The 26,697-nt window shown below is 48.8% G+C and overlaps 1 protein-coding gene across 1 annotated transcript in view; it reads left to right on the plus strand.

Annotated features, from left to right (window-relative positions):
* dnmbp (dynamin binding protein) overlaps nt 1-26,697 on the plus strand; it is a 159,116-nt gene that overhangs the window by 116,081 nt on the left and 16,338 nt on the right. The window contains exons 5-12 of the mRNA XM_059947127.1: nt 7,565-7,776; nt 9,391-9,490; nt 16,570-16,717; nt 18,579-18,596; nt 22,980-23,179; nt 24,214-24,344; nt 24,983-25,087; nt 26,498-26,626. Of these exons, the coding sequence (XP_059803110.1) occupies nt 7,565-7,776; nt 9,391-9,490; nt 16,570-16,717; nt 18,579-18,596; nt 22,980-23,179; nt 24,214-24,344; nt 24,983-25,087; nt 26,498-26,626 (1,043 nt within the window). The remainder of the gene's footprint in view (nt 1-7,564; nt 7,777-9,390; nt 9,491-16,569; nt 16,718-18,578; nt 18,597-22,979; nt 23,180-24,213; nt 24,345-24,982; nt 25,088-26,497; nt 26,627-26,697) is intronic.

Consider the following 26,697-nt stretch of genomic DNA (forward strand, 5'->3'; position numbering starts at 1 on the left):
TCTTGGCCCGGGTGGTTGAATTGTAGAGCCGAATGGCGTTGGGGAGTAATGATCTCTTCAACCTGTCTGAGGAGCATTGCATTGACAGCAACCTGCCGCTGAAGCTGCTTCTCTGTCTCTGGATGGTGCTGTGCAAAGGATGTTCAGGGTTTTCCATGATTGACCGTAGCCTACTCAGAGCCCTCCGCTCTGCCACCGATGTCATACTCTCCAGTTCTGTGCCCACGACAGAGCCCGCCTTCCTTACCAGCTTATTAAGACGTGAGGCGTCCCTCTTAATGCTGCCTCCCCAGCACGCCACCACAAAGAAGAGGGCGCTCTCCACAACTGACCAATAGAACATCTTCAACATCTCACGACAAACATAGTAGCGTCGCGGTTAGTGCGACGATACTACAGCTTGGAGTGTTCTGGAGTTCAATTTCACCGCCCCCTGTAAAGAGTCTCTGTACGTTCTCCCCGTGGAATACACGTGTTTCCCCGGGTGCTCTTGGTTTTTTCCCACAGTCCAGAGACTTACCAGGTTGGTTAATTAGTCCTTTTAGATTGTCCTGTGGTTAGGTTAGGGATAATCAGGGTAGTTCAGGCAGCGTGGCTTGAAGGGGCAGAAGGGCTTTATACCCTGTTTATACCCTTCGGCCCATTGGGTCTGTACTGGCACCATTCACCATTCTAAATGTTTGAAGCCTGGCCTGCTGAGTTCCTCCAGCTTTTTGTATGCAGGTTAGTAGGTCGTCGTCATCATTATCACCCTTATGTGCTCCTTTTCCATGACCGTGATTGTCCCTGGCAGATTTTTCTACAGAAGGGGTTTGCCATCGCCTTCTCGAGTGTTATCAATACTCTTTAGAGATTGCCTTGCCTGGCGTCAGTGGTCACATAACCAGGACTTGTGATATGCACCAGCTGCTACTAGAACCTTCCACTGCCTGCTCCCATGGCCTCACATGACCCTGATCCGGTGGGGTGAGGGGAGGGGGTTAAGGAGACGCTACATCTTGCCCAAGGGTCACCCGAGGCTAGCAAAGGGAAGAAGCGTCTTTCATCTCCTTTGGTAGATACATTATCTCCACCCTAACACCCAAGTTAATTGGTCGCATGGGTGTAATTGGATGGCATTGGCTCGTTGGGCCTGTAATCGTGCTGTATCTCTTAAATCCCTTAGACATCCAGGGTCAGTGAGTTAATTATCCACTGTAAATTTCCACTCTTCTGGGAGAATCTGGTAAATGTTGATGAACTGTGGACAAAGTAAAACATGTTACAGTTGAATTAGTCTAAACATAGGTGAATGGTGTCTGTACAGACCCAAAGGGCCAAAAGGCCTCCCCTTCCCCCCCCCCCCCCCGTATCTTTCTGACCGTGAATCATTTGGTAAATTTGTTTACTGTTGTCACAGTGAAAACTTTGTTCTATATGCCATCCAGACAGATCATTTTGTCACATCAATACATCAAGGAATCAGAATCAGGTTTATTATCACCAGCAGGTGTCATGAAATTTGTTAACTTAGCAGCAGCAGTTCAATGCAATACATAATCTAGCAGAGAAAAAATAATAATCAATTACAGTATAAGTATATTGAATAGATTAAAATTTGTGCAAAAAATAAATAATATGTATTTAAAAAGTGAGGTAGTGTTCATGGGTTTGATGTCCATTTAGGAATCGGATGGCTGAAGGGAAGAAGCTTCTCCTGAATTGCTGAGTGTCTGCGTTCAGGCTTTAGGAGGTACAAAGGAAAGCAATAACAGAATGCAGAGTAAAGTGTGCAGTGCAGGCAGACAATAAGGTTCAGGGTTATGAGGAATACACACAATGTGCTGGAGGAGCTCAGCAGGTCAGGCAGCACCTCTGGGTCTCAACCCGAACCATCAACTGTGTGTATTCCCACCTATAGGTGCTACCTGACCCACTGAGCTCTTCCAGCCCATTGTGTGTATTGGTGGAGATTGATTCCACCTCGTTGCACAAGAGAGCCATTCTGTAGTCTTGTAGCAGCAGGAGAGACCTTGATCCTGGTTTCAAGCTTTGTACCTTCTGCCCAGGAGGAATTGGAAGAAGAGAGAATCTCCAGGGTGGGTGGGGCCTTTGATTGTGTTGGCTGCTTTACTGAGGCAGGGAGAAGTGTGGACGTAGAGGGGAATCTCATTCTTGTGGTGAGCCAAAACGCTGTTGTTTCTTGCAGGCGTTGTCCAGACTACAGGAATGAATCCTGGAGCCTTTCTCCGGGCCGTGGTTCACTGACTGAGACAAGCGGGTTGGAATGCGGGAGGGCCTGGGGTCAGTCTCCCGGTAAGAGGAAGGGAGGGTGGGGGAAGCTGTCGGCTGGTCTTGCATCTCGGTGTCGGCGGGGAGGAAGAGGGCAGGCGTTAATCTCTTTGCCTGCAGCACATCAGAGGCTTCAGCCAGGGCCAGACAGTGTACCGTTGTCATGGAGACTAAATCCAGTGTGTACGGCCATTGTGTGCTGTCAAGAAGGCCGAGCCCCACGTTTAAAGGAACAGTCCACAAACCTTGGCCCCTGGAAAGTAGAACGGGCGGAGACACCTGGTTTAGGGATAAATGATTGTTAATTTGGACGGCACGGTAGCAGAATGCTTTACAGGGCCGGTGATTCGAATTAAATTCCCTGTCAGGATTTTGTACTTTCTCCCCAAGACCACATGGGGTTCCTCCGGGTGCTCCCCCATTCCAAGTACATCGGGGTTAGTAAATTGTGGCCAACAGAGTGTCACAAACTGCATGTTCTCGGGCTGCGTTGGTCGTTGACACGAACGATACATTTCACAGTTATGTTTTGATGTACGTGTGACAATAAAGCTAATCTTTAGTTTCGTGTAACACACAAGGTGCCAGAGGAAGTTAGCAGGTCAGGCAGCCCCTAGGGAGAGGATTACAGAAAGCGGCGATGTTTAGAGCCAAGACCCTTTATCAGGATACTATAAATTGTTCTTGACTGCTGACCGTCTGAATTTGCTCCCGCTCTCTGCTTCTGAGAGTCATTAAACCACTCCGTACATTTTTACATTCACCGTGATTCGTATGTAACAGGCGGCAGGAGATTAATTTTTAATTCAGGGGCGGTCCAGGACAATTTGGCGGGCATTAACGACGTATTAGCAGCCCATGGAGGGGTTTAACTGGAGAGAAGCCGTTCCTGCTAGCAAAGCGAGAGCGGCCCCCAAAGCACAGGTTTGAAGTCATCTGCAAACGGCTCCTGGGGGCATTTAACAGAAAGCAATCAGGCCCTACTCTGGGGAGACTGTAATGTAGTTTTCAAAGAGAATTAGATAAATATTTGAAGTTTAAAAGCAAATTGGACTTTGCGATTGTTTGGATTTCTCTACAAACTTATTGCAAACTCTGCGTCTAAATCCCCCTTCTCCCTTCCCCCTTCCCCCGTCCCTTCCCCCTCTCCCTTCCCCCCTTCCTTCCCCCTCCCTTCCCACTCTCCCTTCCCCCTCCTCTTCACCCCCTTCCCTTTCCCCTCCCCCTTTCCCCCTCCCCCTTCCCCCTTTCCCTTCCCCTTTCCCTTCCCCCCCTTCCCCCTTTCCCCTCTCTCCCTCCCCCCTCTCCCTCTTCCTCCCCCTCTCCCTCTTCCTCCCCCTCTCCCTCTTCCTCCCCCTCCCCCTCTCCCTTCCCCCCTCTCCCTCCCCCTCCCCCTCTCCCTTCCCCTCTCTCCCTCCCCCCTCTCCCTCTTCCTCCCCCTCTCCCTCTTCCTCCCCCTCTCCCTCTCCCTCCCCCTCTCCCTTCCCCTCTCTCCCTTCCCCTCTTCCCCCTCCCTTCCCCCCTTATTCCTCCCTCCCCTCATTCCCCCCTCTCTCCCTGTCTCCCCCCACTCTCCTTTCTTTTGTCCCCTTCTCAAACACAATTTTTACAGTACTTTTGGATGGGAACATTGGAAGTATGTCTAATTTGGGCAGATGGGATGAGCAGAGATGGATACCACAGTTGGCACAGACAAGCCAGGCCAGAAATGCCCATTCCTGTGCTGGCTATGTCGGTGGTTTTCTCACCCTCCCAAAACAACCAGGTCTTTGCTTTTCCTGTATGAGGAGAAGGTGGATCTTCCACAGCTGAGGGCATCAGCAGAGATGATTGAAGGGAGAGATGGATAGAGCATGGGGCCTACAGGGAAGCTTTATAATGATGATAGTGAAGAAACAGGAGTTTCCACAGATGAATTCTCTTTTGGGAGGTCAGCTGAGAGGTGATCTAACAAAGGCCATAACAGTTTTGGAAAGAGAGAGAGCTGGGCCACCGTACAACTGCTATTGTACTAAACCATGAGATATAGGAGTGTAATTAAGCCATTTGGCCCATCGAGCGATCATTCTATCATGGTTGATTTATCAAAATTCTTAGACTTTGTGTGTAATTTTTCAATGATTCTCTTGTACTTCTCTGTTCTACTGTGAGTAAATGAATCTCGGGGTTGTATATGGTAATACATATACATGCTTTGATAATCAAATTTACTTAGAACTTTGATTTATTTTTCCTCTCAACCCCATTTTCTGCCTTCTCCTCAAACCTTTGATGCCCTTTCTAAAGAGGGACCTTGCCATACTTTCTCTGTAGCACTCTGTTCCTCATTCCATTACTGTTTTTCCATGGTACCACCTCAAAGTACTCGGTGTTTTTGAAACAATGGTGCATAAAACTAAGTTTTTCACTTTCACGCAGAATATGAGCCTCCGCCCCTCTGCCATTTCTGAACAGTCCATGGCCACTTCCACACTGTTCCGCTTTCAAACTACTTACTTGTTTATTTTAACCTGTAGTAATTGTTGATACCTTGCACTATGTTGCTGCCACAAAACAAGTTTCTCTACATAGAGTATGTCAGTGATGGCAAACCTGGTTCTGATACTCAAGCACAGAAACGGCCAGTACAGAAACAGGCCTTTCGGCTCAACCAGTCCATGCTCAACTATTATTCTGTCTGATCATTAACCTGCACTTGAACCTCCCCTCCATTCACCTATCCAAATTCCAAATTTCTCTTAAATGTTGAAATCAAACCCGCATCCATCACTTCTGTCGGCAGTTTGTTCTGCACTCTCGCCACACTCCAAGTAAAGAAATTTCCCCTCGTGTTCTCCTTAAACATCTCACCTTTTACCCTTAACCCATGACCTGTCGTTCTTGAGGCTGAAAGGAATGCGTCATCTCACAAGCGGCTCACCCATCCCGTCAGGAGCCTCCTTTTCCCCACTTGGGCCTCGCCTGCTGCCTCGGGACCTAGAAGCAGAGGCCAGTCACCTTTGCTCCCCAGGGAGTCTCTCTGAAGAAGGCGCTCTCCACACCCTCACTGTGTGGAAGAGGGAGCAGCTTCTGGTACAACTGGTTAGGTCAGTCAGCTCCAGTCTCTGAAGGAGCTGGGATGGGTAGACAAAAGACTTGGCGTGATTCACTTAGAACACTCCCCTGCTTCATAGATAGAAAAACAATTGTGCAACAATAGCTTGTTTATGCAACGACAACCCTGTGCATTTATTTAGCATTGCAAAAGAAACAACCCAAAGTATACAAAAGATTCTGGACACTAGGCCTGAGGCCTGCGATATACAGGCATTTCAGTAGAGCATAAGACATGTGTAGGGGTAGAATTGGGCATTTCGAGCTGCTCTGCCATTTGATCAAGGCTAATTTATTTTTTTCTCTCAACTCCATTCTCCTGCCGATTTCCCCACAGTGGGGCAGCACGGTAGTGGGTAGCACAACGCTTTACAGTACCAGCGATCCGGGTTCAATTCCTGCCACTGCCTGTAAGGAGTTGGTATGTTCTCCCTGTGATCACGTAGATTTCCTCCTTCCTCCCACAGCCCAAAGACATACCGGTTGGTAGGTTACTTGGTCAGTGTAAGTCGTCCCGTGATTAGGCTCAGATTAAATCAGGGGACTGCTGGGTGGTCGGGGCTTACTCCGTGTTGCATCCCAATAAATAAATAAAATAATATTTGATGCCTTTAATAATCAAGAACCAACCACAGCCAATCACCTCAGGATAGAGTGATTGGCTGTGGTGTTTCCATTAGCAAGAAAGGCACAAGTGACCGAGGCAGAGCATCCCAAGGAATGCCACACAGTCAGTCAGAAAGAAACGTGCAAACACCACACAGACAGCATCAGAGGTCAGGATTTCAGGATTGAAGCCAGGTCCCCGAGCAGTAGCTTGACCAGCCGGACCCAGTGCACTTGAAAGTCCCCCAGGAAAGGTGGGGGGGGGGGGGTGCGCAATGAGACATCATTGCATCTTGTGTGAGATTTGTGTGTGAACAGCCCCTGAAAGCATTTAAGGACAGGAAAGTTCAAAGCAAAGTTAGTATTAAAATATGTATATGTCACCATGTATATACTATATGTGCATATCCACTACAAAAACAAATACTGACAAATAGTCAATGTGCAAATGGGAACTCTGCAAATACAAACATATATATATATATATAATACAGTAACTAAATAATACTGAGAACCTGAATTACAGAGATCTTGAAAGAGAGCCCATAGGTTGTGGAATCAGTTCAGTGCTGAGGTGAGTGAGGTTATCAAGAGCCTGTTGTTTGAGGGGTAATAACTGCCCCTGAACCTGGCAGTTTGGGACCTAATGCTCCAGTACCTCTTGCCTGATGGCAGCAGCGAGACGAGAGTATGGCTTGGATGGGAGGAGGTCCTTGATGATGGACGTTTCCGGGACTTGAGGTCCTCAGTAATCGGATGAATAGGTTTAAGATTTTATTCCCTGGAGCGTAGCATAAGGAGGAGAGAATTGACTGAGGTATCCAAAATTTTGAGGGTTATAGATATGGTAACTACAAGCAAGCTTTTTCCTACTTGGGTTGGGTGAGACTGGAGTAGAGGTGACAGGTCAAGGGTGATAGGTGAAATACTTAAGGGAAACCAGAGGGGGATTTTCTTTGCAGGTGTGGCAAGTGTGGAATGAACTGTCAGAAGGTTTGATTTCAACATTTAAGAGAAGTTTGGATAAACACATGGACAGGAAGGGCAGGGAGGGCAAGGCTCGATGGAATGAGTGAGAATAACAATTGGGCATGGACGAGTTAGGGCAAAGGGCCTGTTTCTGTGCTGAGATGCCTACGACTGCCTCCCCTAGAGAGACTGCTTGTTCAGGAACGAAAGCGTAGCCCTACCATCTCTGGGGCAGTTGTAGATGGGCAATAAACAAAGAAATGGGGAGAAAAAGCTCAGCTCCATTTGTCACATAAACATCGAAACTTACAGTGAAATCTGTCATTTGCGTCAACAGTCCGAGGTTGTGCTGGGCAGCCAGTGTGTTATCATGCTTTTGACACAAACATAGTAACCCTAACCTGTATGCATTTGGAATGTGGGAGGAAACGGGCACCAGGGGGAAACCATGCAGTTACAGGGAGAACATTCAAACTCCTCATGGGCAGTGGGGGGCATTGACTCTGTGCCGCTATAAAGCATTACGCTACGCTGTCGTGCCGCCACCGACTTCCAGTCTCGTTCCGTATGAGTGTAGACGGAGTGGAGTTTATTGACTCGGAGTTAACCCTTTGTGTCTCCGCAGACATGACACTGCTGTCTGTTAACCACACCTCCCTCAGGCCAGCGCCGGTCTCGGTGGCAGTGGAGAGACCCGAGCAGAAGATGATGGAGAAGAGGGCGAAGGTGATCGAGGAGCTGCTGCAGACAGAGGCCGATTACATTAAGGACCTGGAGATGTGTGTGGAGAACGTGCTCGTCCCACTGCAAGCCAAGCAGGCGAGGGGTGTTTCCCAGGTGGGTAGACCTGATATCCTGGAGGGTGGGGAGAGCAGAGCAGCTCACACCCTCCTGTTTGAACTCACCCAAGGGTGCTGCTGGGCCAGTGTTGTGTTGCCTTGAGGGAGTGCCACTCCAACAGAACCCATGAAGCTTGGCACCAGTCAGGGCACAGTAGCCTGCTTGATTGGCAGTCCATTCACCAATCCAATCCTGCAGAACTCGGTGCACACACTCACTTAGGCCACCCGAGTGGCCCCTGGCAAACTTGCCAGACCCACCACGTGGTAGAGTACGATTTAGCGTAATATTTTACAATGACAGCTTTAGATCGGGGTGCAAATCCTCCCAGTCTGCAAGGAGTTTGTACGTTCTCCCCATGACCACCAGCGTTTTCATTAGGTGCTTCGCTTTCTTCCCACATTCCAAAGATGGACAGGTTAGGGTTAATAAATCGTGGACGTGCTATAGTGGTGCCAGAGGTATGGCATTACTCACAGGCTGACCCCTAGCACATCCTCAGGCCGTGTTGGTCATAAGACATAGGAGCAGAATTGGGCCATTCAGCCCATCGAGTCTGCTCCACCATTCCGTCACAGCTGATCTCGGATCCCACACAGCCCCATACACCTGCCTTCTTGCCATATCCTTCGATGCCCTGATCGATCAGGAAATGACCAAATTCCACCTTAAATATACCCACGGACTTGGCCCCCACTGCAGTCTGTGGCAGAGCATTCCACAGATTCACTACTCTCTGGCTATAAAACAAAATTCCTCCTTAACTCTTTTCTGAAAGGTTGCCCCCAATGTTGAGGCTGTGCCCTCTGCTTCTGGTTGTTGATGCGAATGGCATATTTCACTGTACAAATGGCAATTAGAAGGTAATCTTTATCAAAGTGATACGGGTGGAAAGCAGATGGAAACCTTCACTTCTCTTTGCACATTCTCTGTTAAGTCATACACCTACTCTCAAACACAAGATTCTGCAGATGCTGGAAGTCTAAATGTAACACACACAAAATGCTGGAGGGGCTCTGCAGGTCAGGCAGCATCTATGGAGAGGAATAAACTTTCAACGCTTTGGGCCAAGACCCTTCATCTGGAAATGAAAGGGGGCAGAAGCCAGAAATCTGTCTAGTGCTGATGAAGGGTCTCAGCCTGAAACGTTGATTGATAACTCCCATCCGAAGATGCTGCCTGACTTGCTGCGTCCTGCCAGTTTTGTGGGTGTTATACACAGCGACTCTTTTCTTGTGGCATCCTTGCTATTGTCCGTAACGCAGAGCGGTGTTTCCACCCTATTCCCCTCCTATGGCTCCCTCGTTCCCGCTCCTCCCAGAAAGTTTTCATTGTCAGGATCCCCGCAGACACTGGAATCTGGAGCAACACACCAGCCGCTGGATGAATTCAACAGTCGAACGGCATCTGTGGGGTGGGGGGAAGGAATTGTTGACATTTCGAGTTAAAACACTTGAACTGAAATGTGGACAATTCCTTCCCGCAGATGCTGCTTGACCCACTGAGTACCTCCAGTAGATTGTTTGTACCGCCTGAAGATCCCCTTTCCCACCCCCCACCCTATGTGGACCCTGTCCCTCAGTTAATAGCTCTCACCCTCTCTTCCCTCAGCTGCAGCAAGTAGATTGCGAAGCTCTCTTCGGGAACATCCAGACCGTCATCGAGGTCTCCAAGCGTCTGCTCGCGGAGCTGGAGGAAATGGACACCATAGGTACGGTATATCACTCCCACCCAACTTTGGCGCCGGGGCAAAAGGGAGGGGGAGGCTAGAGACAAGGGAATCAAATCCCAACATTCAGAGCACGTCAGAACAGGCGGAAGATGTGCAGCCCTTCAAGTGTACTCGGCCATTCAGTGAATTAATTGGTGATCTCCACTGGCCTTTTGTTCCCCGTGGCTCAGAGTGAATCCGAGTCAGGTTCATTATCAGTGTCTTGCTTTGTGAAATTTGCAGCAGCAGTTCAGCACAATACATAAAACTTCCTATAAATTACAATAAGGTATATAAAAATGCACAAAGGGAGCAGAAACAGTGAGGTCATGTTCATGGGCTGTTTAGAAATCTGATGGCAGAGGGGAAGAAACTGTTCCTAAGATATTGAGTGTGTGTCTCCAGGCTCCTGTAGCTCCTCCCTGATGGTAGCACTGAGAAGAGGACATGCCCTGGGTGGTGAGAGCCCTTCATGGAGGACGCTACCTTCCTGAACATTGCTTTTGGAAGACGTGCTCAATGCAGGGGAGGCTAGTGCCCATGATGCAGTTGGTTGAATTTGCATCCTCTGTAGTGACCCCTGCCTACCAGAGGGTGACATAGCCAGATAGAAAGCTCTCCACAGTGTATCTGTAGGAATTTGCTAGAGTCTTTGGTAACATAACAAGTCGTCTCAAACTCGTAATGAAATATAGTGTGGGTGCGCCTCCTTTGTAACTGCACCAATAAACTAGGCCCAGGATAGGTCTCCAGAGATGTCGACACCCAAGAAATTGAAGCCGCCCCTCCCTTTCCACTGCTGATCCTTCGATGAGGACTGGTGTGTGTGTGTTCTCCCAACTTCCCTGATTTGATAAAATTGACTTGTGAACTAATTCTGAATGGCTGGATGAAGTGAAAAACATTGTTTTGCATGCCATTCAGACAGAGCATTCCATACGTTCGTACATTATTGCAGTACGAAAGGAAAAGAATAACAGAATGCAGATGCAGTGTTACAGAACAAGACTGACGAAAAGGTGCATGGGCCATGTTGATATCAGGAGTTCATCTTTATTGTATAGTCTCCTGTACAAGGCTTCTACAGCAATGGAAATAGAAGCTTTCATGGTTGGGTTGAGTTGTTCTCCAATCTTGGCAATTCAGTTGCAAACGTTTCATCACCATGTGAGGAGACATTGTCAGTGCGCTGTTGACTGGTGTGTTTTCCGAATGCTTGGCCTTTATATATACTTATCAATCAGCTGATTGGTTGTCATTTCAGAAACTCAATTGTGATGTGGGAGAAAACTGGCCACGTGGCCAATCAGTGACGAGATTTCCTCTCCACATCACAGCCATCAACCACCTGAGCTGCCCATCTTCTGAATTATTTCCAGAAGCTTTTATATTTTCTGCCCAGTGGGAGGGGGAGAAGAGAGAATGTCTGGGAGTGGTTGGGTGGAGCCAGTGTTTATGTTGTCTGCTATCCCAGGCTGGGAGGAAGTGTAGATGGAGTTTATGGAGGGAAGGCTTTGTGATAGGCTGAGCTGTGTTCTCAGTTGTCTACGGTTGTGTGCGGTCTTGGGCAGAGCATTATTGTTCCAAGTGCTCCTGTAAAAATTGGTTCGGGTCATCAGGGCTGAATTCCTTGGCCTTTTGAGGGCTAGAGGCACTAGTGTCAAAAACAAGAGAAAATCTGCAGATGCTGGAAATCCAAGGCAAAACACACAAAATACTGGAGGAACTGGTCAGGCAGCGTCTATGGAAATGAACAAACAGCTGAAGTTTCGAGCAAGATCCTTCGACTGTTTTATCCATTTCCGTAGATGCTGCCTGACCTGCTTGAGTTCCTCCAGCATTTTGTATTGTCTCGATTATAATGTCCGTGTGGCTGGAGCAGGACAAAATGTCGGTGATATTTACATCTGGGAACTTGAAGCTCTCAACTCTTTCTCCCTTGCAACCGCTGATGCAGAGAGCGGTGTTCACTCCAGCTGCTGTTTTGATGCCACGTCACTCGCCTCCGCACTAGGGGTATCAGTTGTTCAATACAAAGTGCTCGATCTTCTACCTCAGGGCCACCTTCCTGTACTAACTCCCAATCCCTCGACTCCTTCTGCTATCAACAGTCCGTTGATCTGTGTTGTGATGATATCAGAGTACCTGGTTCTGCTGGTGTACTGTTTCAATGGTGCTTGTTACGTTCCTGCTTTGGGGACGGTACAGTAGTGAACAGCGGTTAGCATGAAGCTATTACAGCAGTTCAGTCCCCGCTGCTGTAAGGACTATGCTGTTTGTTTTCCCAGTGACCGTGTGGGCTTCTTCTGGGAGCTCGGGTTTCCTCCCAAATTCCTAAAGCCTGCTGGTTAGCTCATTGGGCTGCTTCTCCAACAAATAGCAGCAGCAACAACAGGCCTTTTGTCCCCTTCCAATACTATTGTGGCTGATATCCTATCTCAGTGCCTCTTTCCAGTACAAGCCCCATATCATTCAATTCCCTTCGTCTGTCTGCGGAAGTGCAGCCTTCCACAGGAGCTTGTAGGGGTCCCGATGAAGGGTCTCGGCCCGAAATGTTGACTGTACTCTTTTCCACAGATGCTGCCTGGTCTGCTGAGTTCCTCCAGCATTTTGTGTGTGTTGCTCGGAGCTTGTAGGGGTCCCGATGAAGGGTCTCGGCCCGAAATGTTAACTGTACTCTTTTCCACTGATGCTGCCTGGTCTGCTGAGTTCCTCCAGCATTTTGTGGGTGTTGCTAGGAGCTTGTAGGGGGCAGGTTGTGGTGGTGGTTGTTGGAATCTATAGGGCAGCGTTTATAAATTCTTGAATGATCTTATCTGGTGAGATCATATTTTTCTCCCCACATTTGCGTGTCAGCCTTCCATCCTGACCTGTACCTTGGAATTGGTTTGCTGTTGTCACAAGTTACAGTGAAAAATCTGTGGAATTCTCTGCCACAGGAAACAGTTGAGGCCGGTTCATTGGCTATATTTAAGAGGAAGTTAGATATGGCCCTTGTGGCTAAAGGGATCGGGGGTATGGAGAGAAAGCAGGTACAGGGTTCGGAGTTGGATGATCAGCCATGATCACACTGAATGGCGGTGCAGGCTCGAAGGGCCGAATGGCCTACTCCTGCACCTATTTTCTATGTTTCTACCTGTGTGTTGTTCATACAGATCAGATCCTCACACCCTGCATTGAGGGAGTATAAGATAAAATAATAACAATGCATGATAAAGTGTAAAAGTTACAGAGAAGGTGCAGTGCAGGTAAATGATAAAAGTGCAAGATCGTAATGAGGTGGATTGTGCGGTCAAGAGTCCATCTTATCATACAAGAGATCTGTTCAAGAATCTGACATAAGCTGTCCTTGAGCCTAGTGCTCACAGCCATTTGTTTCTTCTGTCTGTTGTGAGGGAAGAGAGAATGTCTAGGGTGGATGGGAGATTTGATTATATTAGCTCTTTTACCGAGGCAACAAGTGTGGACAGAGTGCATAAGAAGAGGCTAGATTCCATGACGTACATCCTATCCTCGTTATATGCATCTTCAGACAATGCGGATTCACAGTTATGCGTCAGACCTGTTTCTACCAACTTCTCCTTACACGCGTCCAAAACTCTCAGAAGCACCGCTTTCCCGCCAATACAAGTCCCGTACGCACGCCTCCCGCCACTCTCGCATTGGCTTTGGCAGCGTGTGGATGTACGATCTGGCACTCTTAAACTTTTGTTGTTATTACCTACGGTGCACTGATTTTGTGCTTGAAATATTTAACTATGCCTCCTGTGTCAAGTCCTGGGCCATCAGCCAAGCAGCAGAGAACCGCTTAAACACTTGAAAAAAAAAGGTGGAAATTGTAAACAGGGTGGCGTCAGGTGAAGGTAACACAGTTCTGGGACACTACCTCGGCCTGGGTGAGTCCATGATCAGAAATATCAAGAAAACTGCTGAGAAAATAAAAAGTGCCGTGATTGATTCATCACAAGTGTCTTCAAAGATTGTTACCAAAGTGCATAACCAGATTATGACAAAAATAGAGAAAGTATTGAGTTTGAGTTGAAGAAGAATAAACACTTAGTTCCGATCGTCTTCGTGTGAAAGCTTTGGAAATTTATGGTCGCCTTTGTTCAGAGGCTAGTGAGGAAGTGTCAAGTGATACTGTTAGCTTTATTGCAAGTAGGGGATGGTTTTCTAAGTTTGTTGATCGTGACAGGCTTCACAACTTACCTAGTGCCGACCACGAAGCTGCTGAACGCTACCCTGAGCAGTTGCGGACTATGATAGCTGAGTTAGGCATCACACCAAAGCAGATGTTTAATGCAGACGAGACTGGGCTGTTCTGGAAGCGTATGCCAAAATGCACTTACATAAGTAAGGATGGAAAGACTGTATTAACTTTCTATGATTTATTCTGTTGAATATTACCTTAAATTGATGAAATATAATACGAATGTTGCCTTGTGGTACTGCTTTTGTGTCGTATTGGTATGAAAATGTGCATAAATTACAGATAAAACATATTTAGGAAGCCCTCCAGAACACATCCCTATTTTCTCCATTTAAATAATTATTCATACTATGCGTCGACTGCGAGGAACGTATATACGAGGATAGGGTGTAAATCAAAACATACAGCATGTCAATGTGCGGAGAATGGGCTGCGAGGGAATATAGATTAGCCATGGCTAATTCTGCTCCAATGTCTTATAAAACATGTTTTTTGTGTCAATATCATAGTCCAAGGAAATCCTGGAGACAGCCAGAAGTGTTACCACGCTTCCAGCACCAATATAGAATGGCCGCAACTTACCAATGCTAATCCGTACGACTGTCGGAGGAAACCAAACCCGAGCACCCGGAAGAAACCCATGCAGTCACGGGGAGAACATACAATCTCCATACAGACAGCAGCGGAATTGAACCAGGTTTGCTGGTGCTCTGGAGTTTGTACTTTGGGTGGGGAATATCCAGGATGGAGGCAGGCAGCCAAGGGATAATGGTGGGAAGGTTAATTTAGGCCTGGCACAGTGGTGAAGCAGGGAGAACTGCTGTCTCACAGCTCCAGTGGCACAGGTTCAAGCCTGACCTTGGGAGACTTCTGGGACGTCTTCATGCAGAGCTCTGGATTATTTCAAAAGCAGAAAACAATCCCAAATAGGACAGGAAATGCTCACAAGGTTGGCCACTATCCATGCCTCCTTAATGCTAAAGTCAACCTTGCATGCGTCATATGCACAAGTAAGTACATGTATGCAGAGGTGTAACATGAAACTTGTTTTCAGCAGCATCGCAGATACGTAGCATCAGATAAGCAGCATTCTCAAGAAAAAGGAACAGAAATAAAACACAGTTAGAATGAAAAATGTCCATGTCAGTGCAAAGTGGTCATAGTGTTAAACGCTAGTGATCAGGGTTGCGCTGGGTGGTTCAAGAACTGAATGTTTGTTGGGAAGTAGCTGTTCCTGAACGTGGTGGTGTGGGACATCAGGCTTCCATACCTCCTGCCCAATGGTAGCTGCAAGAAGGTGGCATGACCCAGACTGGGTTGAGCTGCAAGAAGATGGCATGACCCAGACTGGGTTGAGCTGCAAGAAGATGGCATGACCCAGACTGGGTTGAGCTGCAAGAAGATGGCATGACCCAGACTGGGTTGGTGTGGTACAGTTTCAAGAAAAAGTTTGTGAACTCTTTGCAATTACCTGGTTTTCTGCATTAATTACTCATAAAATGTGGTCTGATCTTCATCTAAGTCACAATAATAGACAAACACAATCTGACTAAACTAATAAAGTACAAATAATTGTACTTTTTCTTGGCAATAGTGAGTACACCTTTTAAATAATCACAGTCTAGGCTGAAAAAAGTATGTGAACCTCTGGGGTAATGCCTTATACAAAAACTATTTGGAGTCAAGAGTTCCAATCAATGAGATGAGATTGGAGGTGTGGGTTATAGAGGTGCCCTGCCCTATAGAAAAGATGCACAGAGTCGGGTTACTGACAGAACTGGCTCTTCTCAAGAAGTAACTGTTTATGCACCATGCCTTGATCAAAACAACTTTCAGAGGATCTTAGAGGAGTTGTAGAGACACATGAAGCCGGAAAAGGCTACCAAAGCATTTCTAAAGATCTGAATGTTCATCAGTCCAGACTAAGAGAAATTGTCTCCAAATGGAGGAACTTCAGTGAGCGTCTTGCAAAGATCACACTGAGAGCACAATGTGCAACGCTGAAGGAAGTGAAAAGGAGCCCAAGGGTAACAGCAAAAGACCTGCAGAAATCTCTAGAACTTATAAAAGTCTCTGTTCATGTGTCCACTATAAGAAAAACACTGAAAAAGACAACCTGGATGCTCCACAATGCTTCTGGGACAATGTTCTGTGGACAGATGAGACAAAAGTTGACCTTGGCCGAAATGTACATCACGATGTTTGGAGGGGAAAGGGCACTACACACCAATACCAAAACTCATCCCAACCGTGAAACATGGTGGAAGGAGCATCATGTTTTGGAGCTGCTTTACTGCCTCAGGGCTTGGACAGCTTGCAATCATTGAGGGAATAATTAATTCAAAATTGTGTCAAGATATTTTACAGGAGAATGTCAGGGTTGTCTGCTACCTGAAGCTTCAGAGAAGTTGGATGATGTACCAAGACAATGATGTGGAACACAAGAGCAAATCACCATTATTAATTTGGGCAGATTGTGTTTGTCTATTACTGTAACTTGGATGAAGATCAGACCACATTTTATGATTAATGCAGAAAACCAGGTAATTTTTCTTGCAACAGTAGCTGCAAGAAGCTGGCCCCACCCAGATTTGGTTGGAGTTGTAAGGGACCAGAATTAAAGTAGGTGGATGGTATTGACTCTCAGATCAGTTATGATCCAGTGAGGATAGTACAGGTTTGAAGGACTGAATGGATAGTCTTCATAAGTCAATTCACTGTTTCCCACAATCACAGCCTAGAATTCCTCACCCCTCCCTGCCCTTTCACATTAGTGCCTCTGAACTTGTGCTAAGTTGTGGGATAAAAGAGAAAGAGCCAATTGTTCAAACAGATGTAATATCCCTTTGTCTTTCCTTCCCACGTCCAGGTCAGGTCTTCCTGTCCTACAGAAATGATCTGCAGGACATGTACAATGTTTACTGTCAAAACCATGAGGAAGCCATCGCCCTCTTGGAGATGTACGAGAAGGACAAGGAGATTCAGGGGCACTTCAACACCTGTCTGGATCACCTCCGGTAAGACATGAAACACGCAATGAGATTTGAGCGGTACGGTAGTGTAGAAGTTAGCATATTGCTACTACAGAGCAGGTGATGCTGGTTCAATTCTGCCACCATCTGTGAGGAGTTCTGTGCATTCTTCCCATGGCCGTGAGGTTTCCTCCAGATGCTCTGGTTTTCTCCCACGTTCCAAAGAAGTACCGGTTCGGGTTAATCATTTGTGAGCACGCTATGTTGGCGCCAGAAGCACAGTGACACATCCTCAGACTGTGCTGATTGTTGAGACAAACGACGCATTTCACTGTATGTTTTGATGTATGTATTACAAATAAAACGAATCTTTCTTGGGCTGTCCACGAGCTAAGGATAGTTTAGTAAATTTATGGAGGCTGTGGATGGTTTGGGATAATGGACAATGTGCGGGTAGTGGGCGATGAGTGACTGGGCTATCGGGAGATTGTCATCAGAGGCTGCGGGAAGTGATGCGGTGAGGAAAACGAACAGTTTGAGTATTGTGTGCTGTGTGGGCAGCGGTTATTAATGGCACTGGGATAATGCTCTCTCTGTGGCTGATGGACGCACCGTGTGAAGAATGTAACATGTAGAATGGATGCTGCGTGGGCAACGGACATTACGAGGAATGGGAAGGGAAATAGTACAGGGAGTGGGAATGGGGAATGTGGGAAGTAGTACAGGGAATGAGTGTTGTGGTGGCTATTGAATGGACTATGATTAACAACCATGACAGGATAATGAGCTCTCTGTGATGGAAGACTGAATATTGAAACAGGCTCTGTGTGGATGGGCAGTGGTAAGGGGCTCTCTATTAAGGGGGAACAGGCTCTGTGTGGATGGGCTGTGGTAAGGGGCTCTCTATTAAGGGGGAACAGGCTCTGTGTGGATGGGCTGTGGTAAGGGGCTCTCTATTAAGGGGTAATGGGCTCTGTGTGGATGGGCAGTGGTAAGGGGCTCTCTATTAAGGGGGAACAGGCTCTGTGGTAAGGGGCTCTCTGTTAAGGGGGAACAGGCTCTGTGTGGATGGGCTGTGGTAAGGGGCTCTCTATTAAGGGGGAACAGGCTCTGTGGTAAGGGGCTCTCTGTTAAGGGGGAACAGATTCTGTGTGGATGGGCAGTGGTAAGGGGCTCTCTGTTAAGGGAGAACAGGCTGTGTGGATGGGCTGTGGTAAGGGGCTCTCTATTAAGGAGGAACAGGCTCTGTGGTAAGGGGTTCTCTGTTAAGGAGGAACAGGCTCTGTGGTAAGGGGCTCTCTGTTAAGGGGGAACAGATTCTGTGTGGATGGGCAGTGGTAAGTGGCTCTATTAAGGGGGAACAGACTGGATGGGCTGTGGTAAGGGGCTTTGTGAATGGGCTGTGGTAAGGGGCTCTCTATTAAGGGGGAACAGACTCTGTGTGGATGGGCAGTGGTAAGGGGCTCTCTATTAAGGGAGAATAGGATCTGTGTGGATGGGCTGTGGTAAGGGGCTCTCTATTAAGGGGGAACAGGCTCTGTGTGGATGGGCTGTGGTAAGGGGCTCTCTGTTAAGGGGGAACAGGCTCTGTGTGGATGGGCAGTGGTAAGGGGCTCTCTAATAGGGGGAACAGGCTCTGTGTGGATGGGCTGTGGTAAGGGGCTCTCTGTTAAGGGGGAACAGGCTCTGTGTGGATGGGCTGTGGTAAGGGGCTCTCTGTTAAGGGGGAACAGGCTCTGTGTGGATGGGCAGTGGTAAGGGGCTCTCTAATAGGGGGAACAGGCTCAGTGCCAGGTCGCGGGGTCATGTCTGTGGTGCTGTTGGGGTTATACGGTGTGTGGTTTCTCCGCTGTCCTCTCAGTAACTGCCTTTTCTTCCTCTCTTCACGGACCTGCTCGCCCTACAGAGCAATTTATCGTCAGTGGTAAGTCAGACCCTACGACCTGTCACCTCTTTTACCACCTGCTTTTGCCACCCCTCCGCAGTAATATTATTGTGCTTTGGTTATATCTGACTGGATGGGCAGAGGGGAAGGAACGGGTGTGGTGAGATACTGGGGAGAGATGGTATGGGTGGGGAGGGGGAGGTGGGAAAGCAAGGCCGGCATCCATGGGATTACAAAAGACAGTCAGCTCAGGGTTGCTCATTACAGCCGTGTGCAGAAGAGTGAAGTGTACACAGTAATTACGTTCCCGGCTGTCGCAGGAATAAATTGTGGAGAATACAAACGTGGAATGGCAGAGCCCAGTGGGAGGGGGAGAAGGAGAACTCAACTGGATGAAAGACCCAATTCTGCTCCTTTGTCTTATGGTCTTGGGGAATAAGTTCAGAAGTTGATCAGATCTACCGAATTTAAGTCCCTCGCCATCGCTCCTCCTGCATCAGGGTTACGTGCAGCAATGTAACAGGTGTCGCTGTATTCTTCTGCTGGGCTCCGGTCTGATCTGAGGGCTAAAGAGGGGTGCTGGGAGGGAAGGAGAGAGATGGAAGGAGGTAGAGGGAGAGTTGCTGTGGGGTGGGGGATGTGGAAGATGTGGTAACAATGTTTTACAGCGCCAGCCAGTGGGTTCGATTCCGGCCACTGCCCATAAGCAGTTTGTACATTCACTCCACAACCACGTGGATTTCCTTGGGTGCGCCCATTCCCCCCCCCCCCCGCATTACCAAGGCGATTATTTAGGGGTGGTGAGCTGTGGGCATGCGACGCTGGCAGCAGAAGCGCAGCAATACTTGAAAGGTGTCCCCAGCCCATCCTTGGACGGTGTTGGGCATTGAAGCAGTACAACGCATTTCACTGTATGTTTCGGTGTACGTGTGACAAATAGAGATAATCTTTAACGATTGAAACAAAAACACAGAGGGAGGAGGAGGAACAGAAAGTGGGGGGGGGAATTGTGCAGAGGGGGGACACAGGAGAGAGGCAGAGATGGAGTGAAGCAGGGAACAACAGAGAGAGTGTGTGACTATTCAGGCTGTAGATACAAGCTCCACCCTATACGGCACCACTCCCTCTGCAGTTCACAACATGTTCCCAGGACTCGCTGCCAACTTCTGGTCCCCTTTAACACCCAAGGTGTGTGTAACATAATGTTGTGCCAAGTTCCATTTGCCTCACTGTTTCCAGCGTTCTCCCATCCTAACAAAGCTTGCACTAAACTCGTTAGCCTGCTTCTGCCTCGACCCACCCCGTGTACGCTCTGTTCCGTCCTGCACTGTTGATCAACTAACACAACATTGCAACCAAGTGATCCTGTCTCAGATTTATTCTGTGTATCTGACTGGTTCTTCACACGAGGGGTCAGTGCCGGGAAATCGAACTGTGTCAGGGTTGGCAAGGCTTAGATACAGAGTGAAGTTCCCTCTACACCATCCCATCACACACTCCCAGGACAGGGACAGCACGGGTTAGATACAGAGTGAAGCTCCCTCTACACTGTCCCATCACACACTCCCAGGACAGGGACAGTACGGGTTAGATACAGAGTGAAGCTCCCTCTACACTGTCCCATCACACACTCCCAGGACAGGGACAGCACAGGTTAGCATCAGAGTGAAGCTCCCTCAACACTGTCCCCTTGGAGGAGTTTCGAGACCGTTGGGCTCCGCGGGGTGTAAATGCCATCGTAGATAGGGATGGCAACATTCTGGTGTAATGTCTATTGTCTATTTGTAGTGCAGTAATTGTGATTGCCACTGTTTTGTATATATTGTATAGCACCGAAATTTGTAATAAAGGATTTTGTAATATAAAAAAAAGGACAGGGACAGCACGGGTTAGATACAGAGTGAAGCTCCCTCTATACTGTCCCATCACACACTCCCAGGACAGAGACAGCACGGGTTAGATACAGAGTGAAGCTCCCTCTACACTGTCCCATCACACACTCCCAGGACAGGGACAGCACGGGTTAGATACAGAGTGAAGCTCCCTCTACACCGTCCCATCACACACTCCCAGGACAGGGACAGCACGGGTTAGATACAGTGTGAAACTCCCTCTACACTGTCCCATCACACACTCCCAGGACAGAGACAGCACGGGTTAGATACAGAGTGAAGCTCCCTCTACACCGTCCCATCACACACTCCCAGGACAGGGACAGCACGGGTTAGATACAGAGTGAAACTCCCTCTACACTGTCCCATCACACACTCCCAGGACAGGGACAGCACGGGTTAGATACAGAGTGAAACTCCCTCTACACCGTCCCATCACACACTCCCAGGACAGGGACAGCACGGGTTAGATACAGAGTGAAACTCCCTCTACACTGTCCCATCACACACTCCCAGGACAGGGACAGCACGGGATAGATACAGAGTGAAGCTCCCTCTACACTGTCCCATCACACACTCCCAGGACAGGGACAGCACGGGTTAGATACAGAGTGAAGCTCCCTCTACACTGTCCCATCACACGCTCCCAGGACAGGGACAGTGCAGGTCAGATACAGAGGTTGAGCTGGACGAGAGGGGAATCCTGTTTGGCTGAGATGAGATGATGGACAGCTGTTCCATTCACAGCCTGGAGGAGTGCTGATTCTCTGAGCCTCGCTACTCTGACCCACCCACTGCATCCAGCCTCATCTTTTGTGACCACGTAATCCAAAACGACCTGGAAACTATGTCACAGCCAGTTTAATCAGCTCAGTGCGATGCTTAACAGATTAACCCTTCCAAGGAAGTTGGGTGAGGAGTTTGATGGGAGATTGCACACCGTGAATACCTGCTTTGTGTCTTCACTGAATTACTGAAGATTGCACCCTTGAAGGAGACCCCCCCCCCCCCCCCACTCCAACCCTTTTACCTGTGATAGGACTCTCCGCTCACTACGGGCCTCCTTCCCCTTCTCTCACCCCTGCCTGCAGTCAGGCACACAAGCACAGAAACAGGCCCTTCAGCCCACCTGGTCCATGCCAACCAGAATTCCCAACTGAGCTCATTTCCTTAGCCTGTGTTCGGCTCATATCCCTCACCTTACCTGAGTGCCTTTACAATGCTGTTAATATATTGCCTGAACCTCTTCCTCTGGCAGCTCATTCCATATACAGAATCACCCTCTGGGTGTAAAAAGTTGTCTGCCAGGTTCCTATTAAGTCTTTTCCCTCTCACCTATGCCCTCTGGTTTTTGATTCCCCCACCCTGGCTGGGGGAAAAAAAGACTCGAGTGCATTCACCCTATCTACGCCCCTCATGATTTTGTACACCTCTGTGTGATCAACCCTCCTTCCCCTACACTCTATTGAAGCAACTTCCCACCCTGCTCATCCTCACTCAAGTCCCGGCAACAGCCTCCTGCAAGTTCCTGCAAAATCTTTTATCCTGTTCGTGAACAATCTGATTCCCTTTTGAAAATTGCTGTTGAGTCAGCAACTACTTCTGCCATTGGTGTGGTCCAAGTAAGTCAGCTGACTCTGTGGAAGGAAATTCTCCCCGTGTGCTAGTAATACACATTTAATTTCCAGCATCTGCAGATTTTCTCTTGTTTGTGATTCTCCCTGTGTTCCTTCTGCTTTATTTTTTGTCATTACTTTAAATTTATTTCCTCTGCTTACTGCTCTTTTTTCTACCAGGAACAATTTCTCATAATCTCTTTTATAAAAAATCTCTCATAAAATCTCATTGAATCCCATTAACTTGCTCCAAAACAAAAGAGGAAAGAGTCATTTCCTCGGTGTGCACTACAGCGCCATGGTGGCGTAGCGGGTCGGGCAGCTCTGGGCATCGGAGTCCGGTGCTGATTTCCAGCATCCTCCTGTAAGCAAGTTTATTCGTTCCTTCCTGGGACTGCGTGGGTCTTCTCCAGGTGCTCTGGTTTCATCTCACATTTCAAAGGTTAATGGGTCATTGTAAGTTGCCCTGCGATTAGACGAAGATTAAATCGGAGGCTGCTGGGCAATGTGGCTGGAAGGGCCTGTTTCACGTATCTCCAAACAAAAACAAGTGAATAATCAGCATCCTGCATTTCTGGTTCATAACACATTAAATCTCTATTAATTATGCAAATGTGCATTAAATGATGATAACACAGCAATGCAATGATACAATAATCAGAGCTTCATAATCTATTTGTAGTTTCAAACTAAAATATGATTATTGTTATTTAGAAAACACCTGAGCCCCTGAAGGGTGCACCGTTCTCAGAGATTCCCCCACTGTCTCCCTGGTTATCGTGTGTGCCTTCACTTTAGTGTGACATACTTCACCAAGTATTGAGTCAGAAGTGAGGCCCTGTTAACCCAACTCAAGGTGGATGATTTTTTAATTTAAATCGATGGTAATATGCATGTTTTGCTTGCAAACCCAGGGGGAAAACTAACTACATCAACCTGGGCTCGTTCCTCATTAAGCCTGTTCAGCGGGTGATGAGGTACCCACTGTTACTGTCAGAGCTGTTGAACACCACCCCAGATGGGCATCATGACAAGAGGCCACTGGAAGAGGCAGTGCTTGCGGTGAAAGAACTCAACGTAAACATTAATGAGTACAAACGGCGAAAGGACCTGGGTAAGTGTGGCTCTGTCCTGTCCTCTTCTCACCTAGAATCATAGGGTCACCTCATCCATGCCAACCACAATACCCATCCACTCTGATCGCATTAAACCCTTAACCCCATGACTATCCAAATCCCTGCCCATGTACCTATTAAACATTGTTACTCCCTCTACCACTTTCTCCAGCAACTCCTTCCATTTCCCCTCTTCCCCCCTTCCCCCTCCTCTTCCCCTCCTCCTCTTCCCCCTCCTCTTCCCCCCTCCTCTTCCCCCCTCCTCTTCCCCCCTCCTCTTCCCCCCTCCTCTTCCCCCCCTCCTCCCCCTCCTCTCCCTCCTCCCCCTCTTCCCCTCCTCTTCCCCCCTCCTTCCCCCCTCCTCTTCCCCCCTCCTCTTCCCCCCTCCTCTTCCCCCCCTCCTCTTCCCCCCTCCTCTTCCCCCCCTCCTCTTCCCCCCTCCTCTTCCCCCCTCCTCTTCCCCCTCCTCTTCCCCCCTCCTCTTCCCCCCTCCTCTTCCCCCCTCCTCTTCCCCCCTCCTCTTCCCCCCCTCCTCTTCCCCCCTCCTCTTCCCCCCTCCTCTTCCCCCCTCCTCTTCCCCCCTCCTCTTCCCCCCTCCTCTTCCCCCCTCCTCTTCCCCCCTCCTCTTCCCCCCCTCTTCCCCCCTCCTCTTCCCCCCTCCTCTTCCCCCCTCCTCTTCCCCCCTCCTCTTCCCCCCCTCCTCTTCCCCCCCTCCTCTTCCCCCCCTCCTCTTCCCCCCTCCTCTTCCCCCCTCCTCTTCCCCCCTCCTCTTCCCCCCTCCTCTTCCCCCCTCCTCTTCCCCCCTCCTCTTCTCCCCTCCTCTTCCCCTCCTCCTCTTCCCCCTTCTTCTTCCCCCTTTCCCATTTCCCCATCTCCCCCAACTGTGATCTTTGACCAGTCTTTTTGTCACCTGGCCCTGATGCTCACTTGGGTTACGCGTGTGCTGATGACACCTCAAGCCAATGTCGAGGGATGTTTTTCGTAACTGAGTTGCAAACTGTCGTTGATTTCGGTCTCCTGTGTCTCTGTGCAGTTCTGAAGTATCGTAAGGGTGACGAGGACTCTCTGATGGACAAGATCTCCAAATTAAGCATGCACTCCATTATAAAGAAGTCAAACCGAGTGAGCAGCCACCTCAAGCACCTCACTGGCTTGGCTCCTCAGGTAGGAGGAGAAAGGAGTCATGGGGAGGGAGTTATGCGGTCTGGACCTCTGACCCTTGGACGTATCTGAGTGGTGACCCTCAGAGGTCTACGATGCACCTTCTTGCGATGGAAATTCCACAAGAGATTTAGTTGAGTCCTGGGCTTTTGGTGATTTTGAAAGAGGGGGAAAAAAATAAAACTGATTAGCGTGAGGCTGTTTGGCCCATCACCAGTTCCAAGTAATTAGAACATAGAACGGAACAGATCAAGTTCAACTTTATTGTCATTCATCTGTGTATAATGTATATTGTCAAACAAAACAACGTTCCTCCGGTCCAATGTACACATAACACACACACGACACATAAAGTAATATTACCACAAATAAATTAACAGATAATAAAATGTTCCAGAAGATTGACATTTATCTTAAAGTGCATTTAGGACACAAATTAAAATGTAAACGGTATAATGTTACTGACACTTCATTAGCGATGAGACCTGGCAGGGAATTCAGTAGTTTTACGGCCTGGGGTAAGAAGCTGTTTCGCGTCCTCGCATTCGCTGACCTAATGCTCTGTACAGATTTTGTCCCCTCCCTGTTTGGAAAAGGTTCCAGTCTCCTCAGGCCGACAATCTCTCTCTTTCCTCTTTCAGATCAGAAATGAGGCATTTGAGGAGGTAGAACGGAGATTCCGGGAGCAAGAGCGGCTGATTAAGAACTTCATCCGGGACCTGTCACTTTACCTGCAGCAGCTACGGGTGAGTCAGTGCTGGGCCCCAATCTCAAAGAGACTAGGTCCCACTGACCTACCCGGCACATCTGGTCTCTGGATCGCTAGCTGGTTGGACAGGCCAGGACCAACTGGGGAAGGAATTCAAGGGACGGACCAGAACCAACTCAGGAAGAAGTTCCAGGGATGGACCAGGACTGACTGGGGAAGGAGTTCCAGGGATGGACTAGGACTGACTGGGGAAGGAGTTCCAGGGATGGACCAGGACTGACTGGGGAAGGAGTTCCAGGGATGGACCAGGACTGACTGGGGAAAGAGTTCCAGGGATGGACCAGGACTGACTGGGGAAGGAGTTCCAGGGATGGACCAGGACTGACTGGGGAAGGAGTTCCAGGGATGGACCAGGACTGACTGGGGAAGGAGTTCCAGGGATGGACCAGGACTGACTGGGGAAGGAGTTCCAGGGATGGACCAGGACTGACTGGGGAAGGAGTTCCAGGGATGGACCAGGACTGACTGGGGAAGGAGTTCCAGGGATGGACCAGGACTGACTGAGGAAGGAGTTCCAGGGATGGACCAGGACTGACTGGGGAAGGAGTTCCAGGGATGGACCAGGACTGACTGGGGAAGGAGTTCCAGGGATGGACCAAGACTGACTGGGGAAGGAGTTCCAGGGATGGACCAGGACTGACTGGGGAAGGAGTTCCAGGGATGGACCAGGACTGACTGGGGAAGGAGTTCCAGGGATGGACCAGGACTGACTGGGGAAGGAGTTCCAGGGATGGACCAGGACTGACTGGGGAAGGAGTTCCAGGGATGGACCAGGACTGACTGGGGAAGGAGTTCCAGGGATGGACCAAGACTGACTGGGGAAGGAGTTCCAGGGATGGACCAGGACTGACTGGGGAAGGAGTTCCAGGGATGGACCAGGACTGACTGGGGAAGGAGTTCCAGGGATGGACCAGGACTGACTGGGGAAGGAGTTCCAGGGATGGACCAGGACTGACTGGGGAAGGAGTTCCAGGGATGGACCAGGACTGACTGGGGAAGGAGTTCCAGGACTGACTGAGGAAGGAATTCAAGGGACGGACTGTAACTGACAAGGGAAGGAATTAATGGAATGGATGTGAACTGACTGTGGAAGGATTTTGACAGGTAGACTAGGACCGAATGGGGAAGAAATCAGAGGGACGGATGGAAATTGAAAAAGATGTTGAGGGGTTTAGCAGTGATGCGTCCATAGTCAAACAGCATTAACCACGTGGTTTTTGACACTGTGGAGTCAGCTCGAGCTCGAGGCCAGCACAGCGAGCCTGGGGGCATTGTCCTGGAAATCAGTCTGCAGCATGGGGTGCGTGTTGGGAGCAGTCACTGGGCCCTTCGCCCAGGTAACGGGAATGGGGTTCCTCGTAGAGGCTGACAGTTCATCCCATCGCAGGACTCGGCATCAGTGAAGGTTCTGGCTGCAATGAGTATTCTGGACATGTACGGGGAGAAGAACCACACCAACCTGGACCAGTACCAGCGGGCTCATCGCCTCATCAGTGACAGCCTCTTCAATGACTTTGTAAGTGGCTGGGATAGTTTCTGATTAACACCACAATTTTGCTCATTAACCGAGTCACAAGAAGAAGATAA

This window comes from Hypanus sabinus, chromosome 22 (genome assembly GCF_030144855.1).
Source record: "Hypanus sabinus isolate sHypSab1 chromosome 22, sHypSab1.hap1, whole genome shotgun sequence".
In the NCBI taxonomy this organism is placed as follows: domain Eukaryota; kingdom Metazoa; phylum Chordata; class Chondrichthyes; order Myliobatiformes; family Dasyatidae; genus Hypanus; species Hypanus sabinus.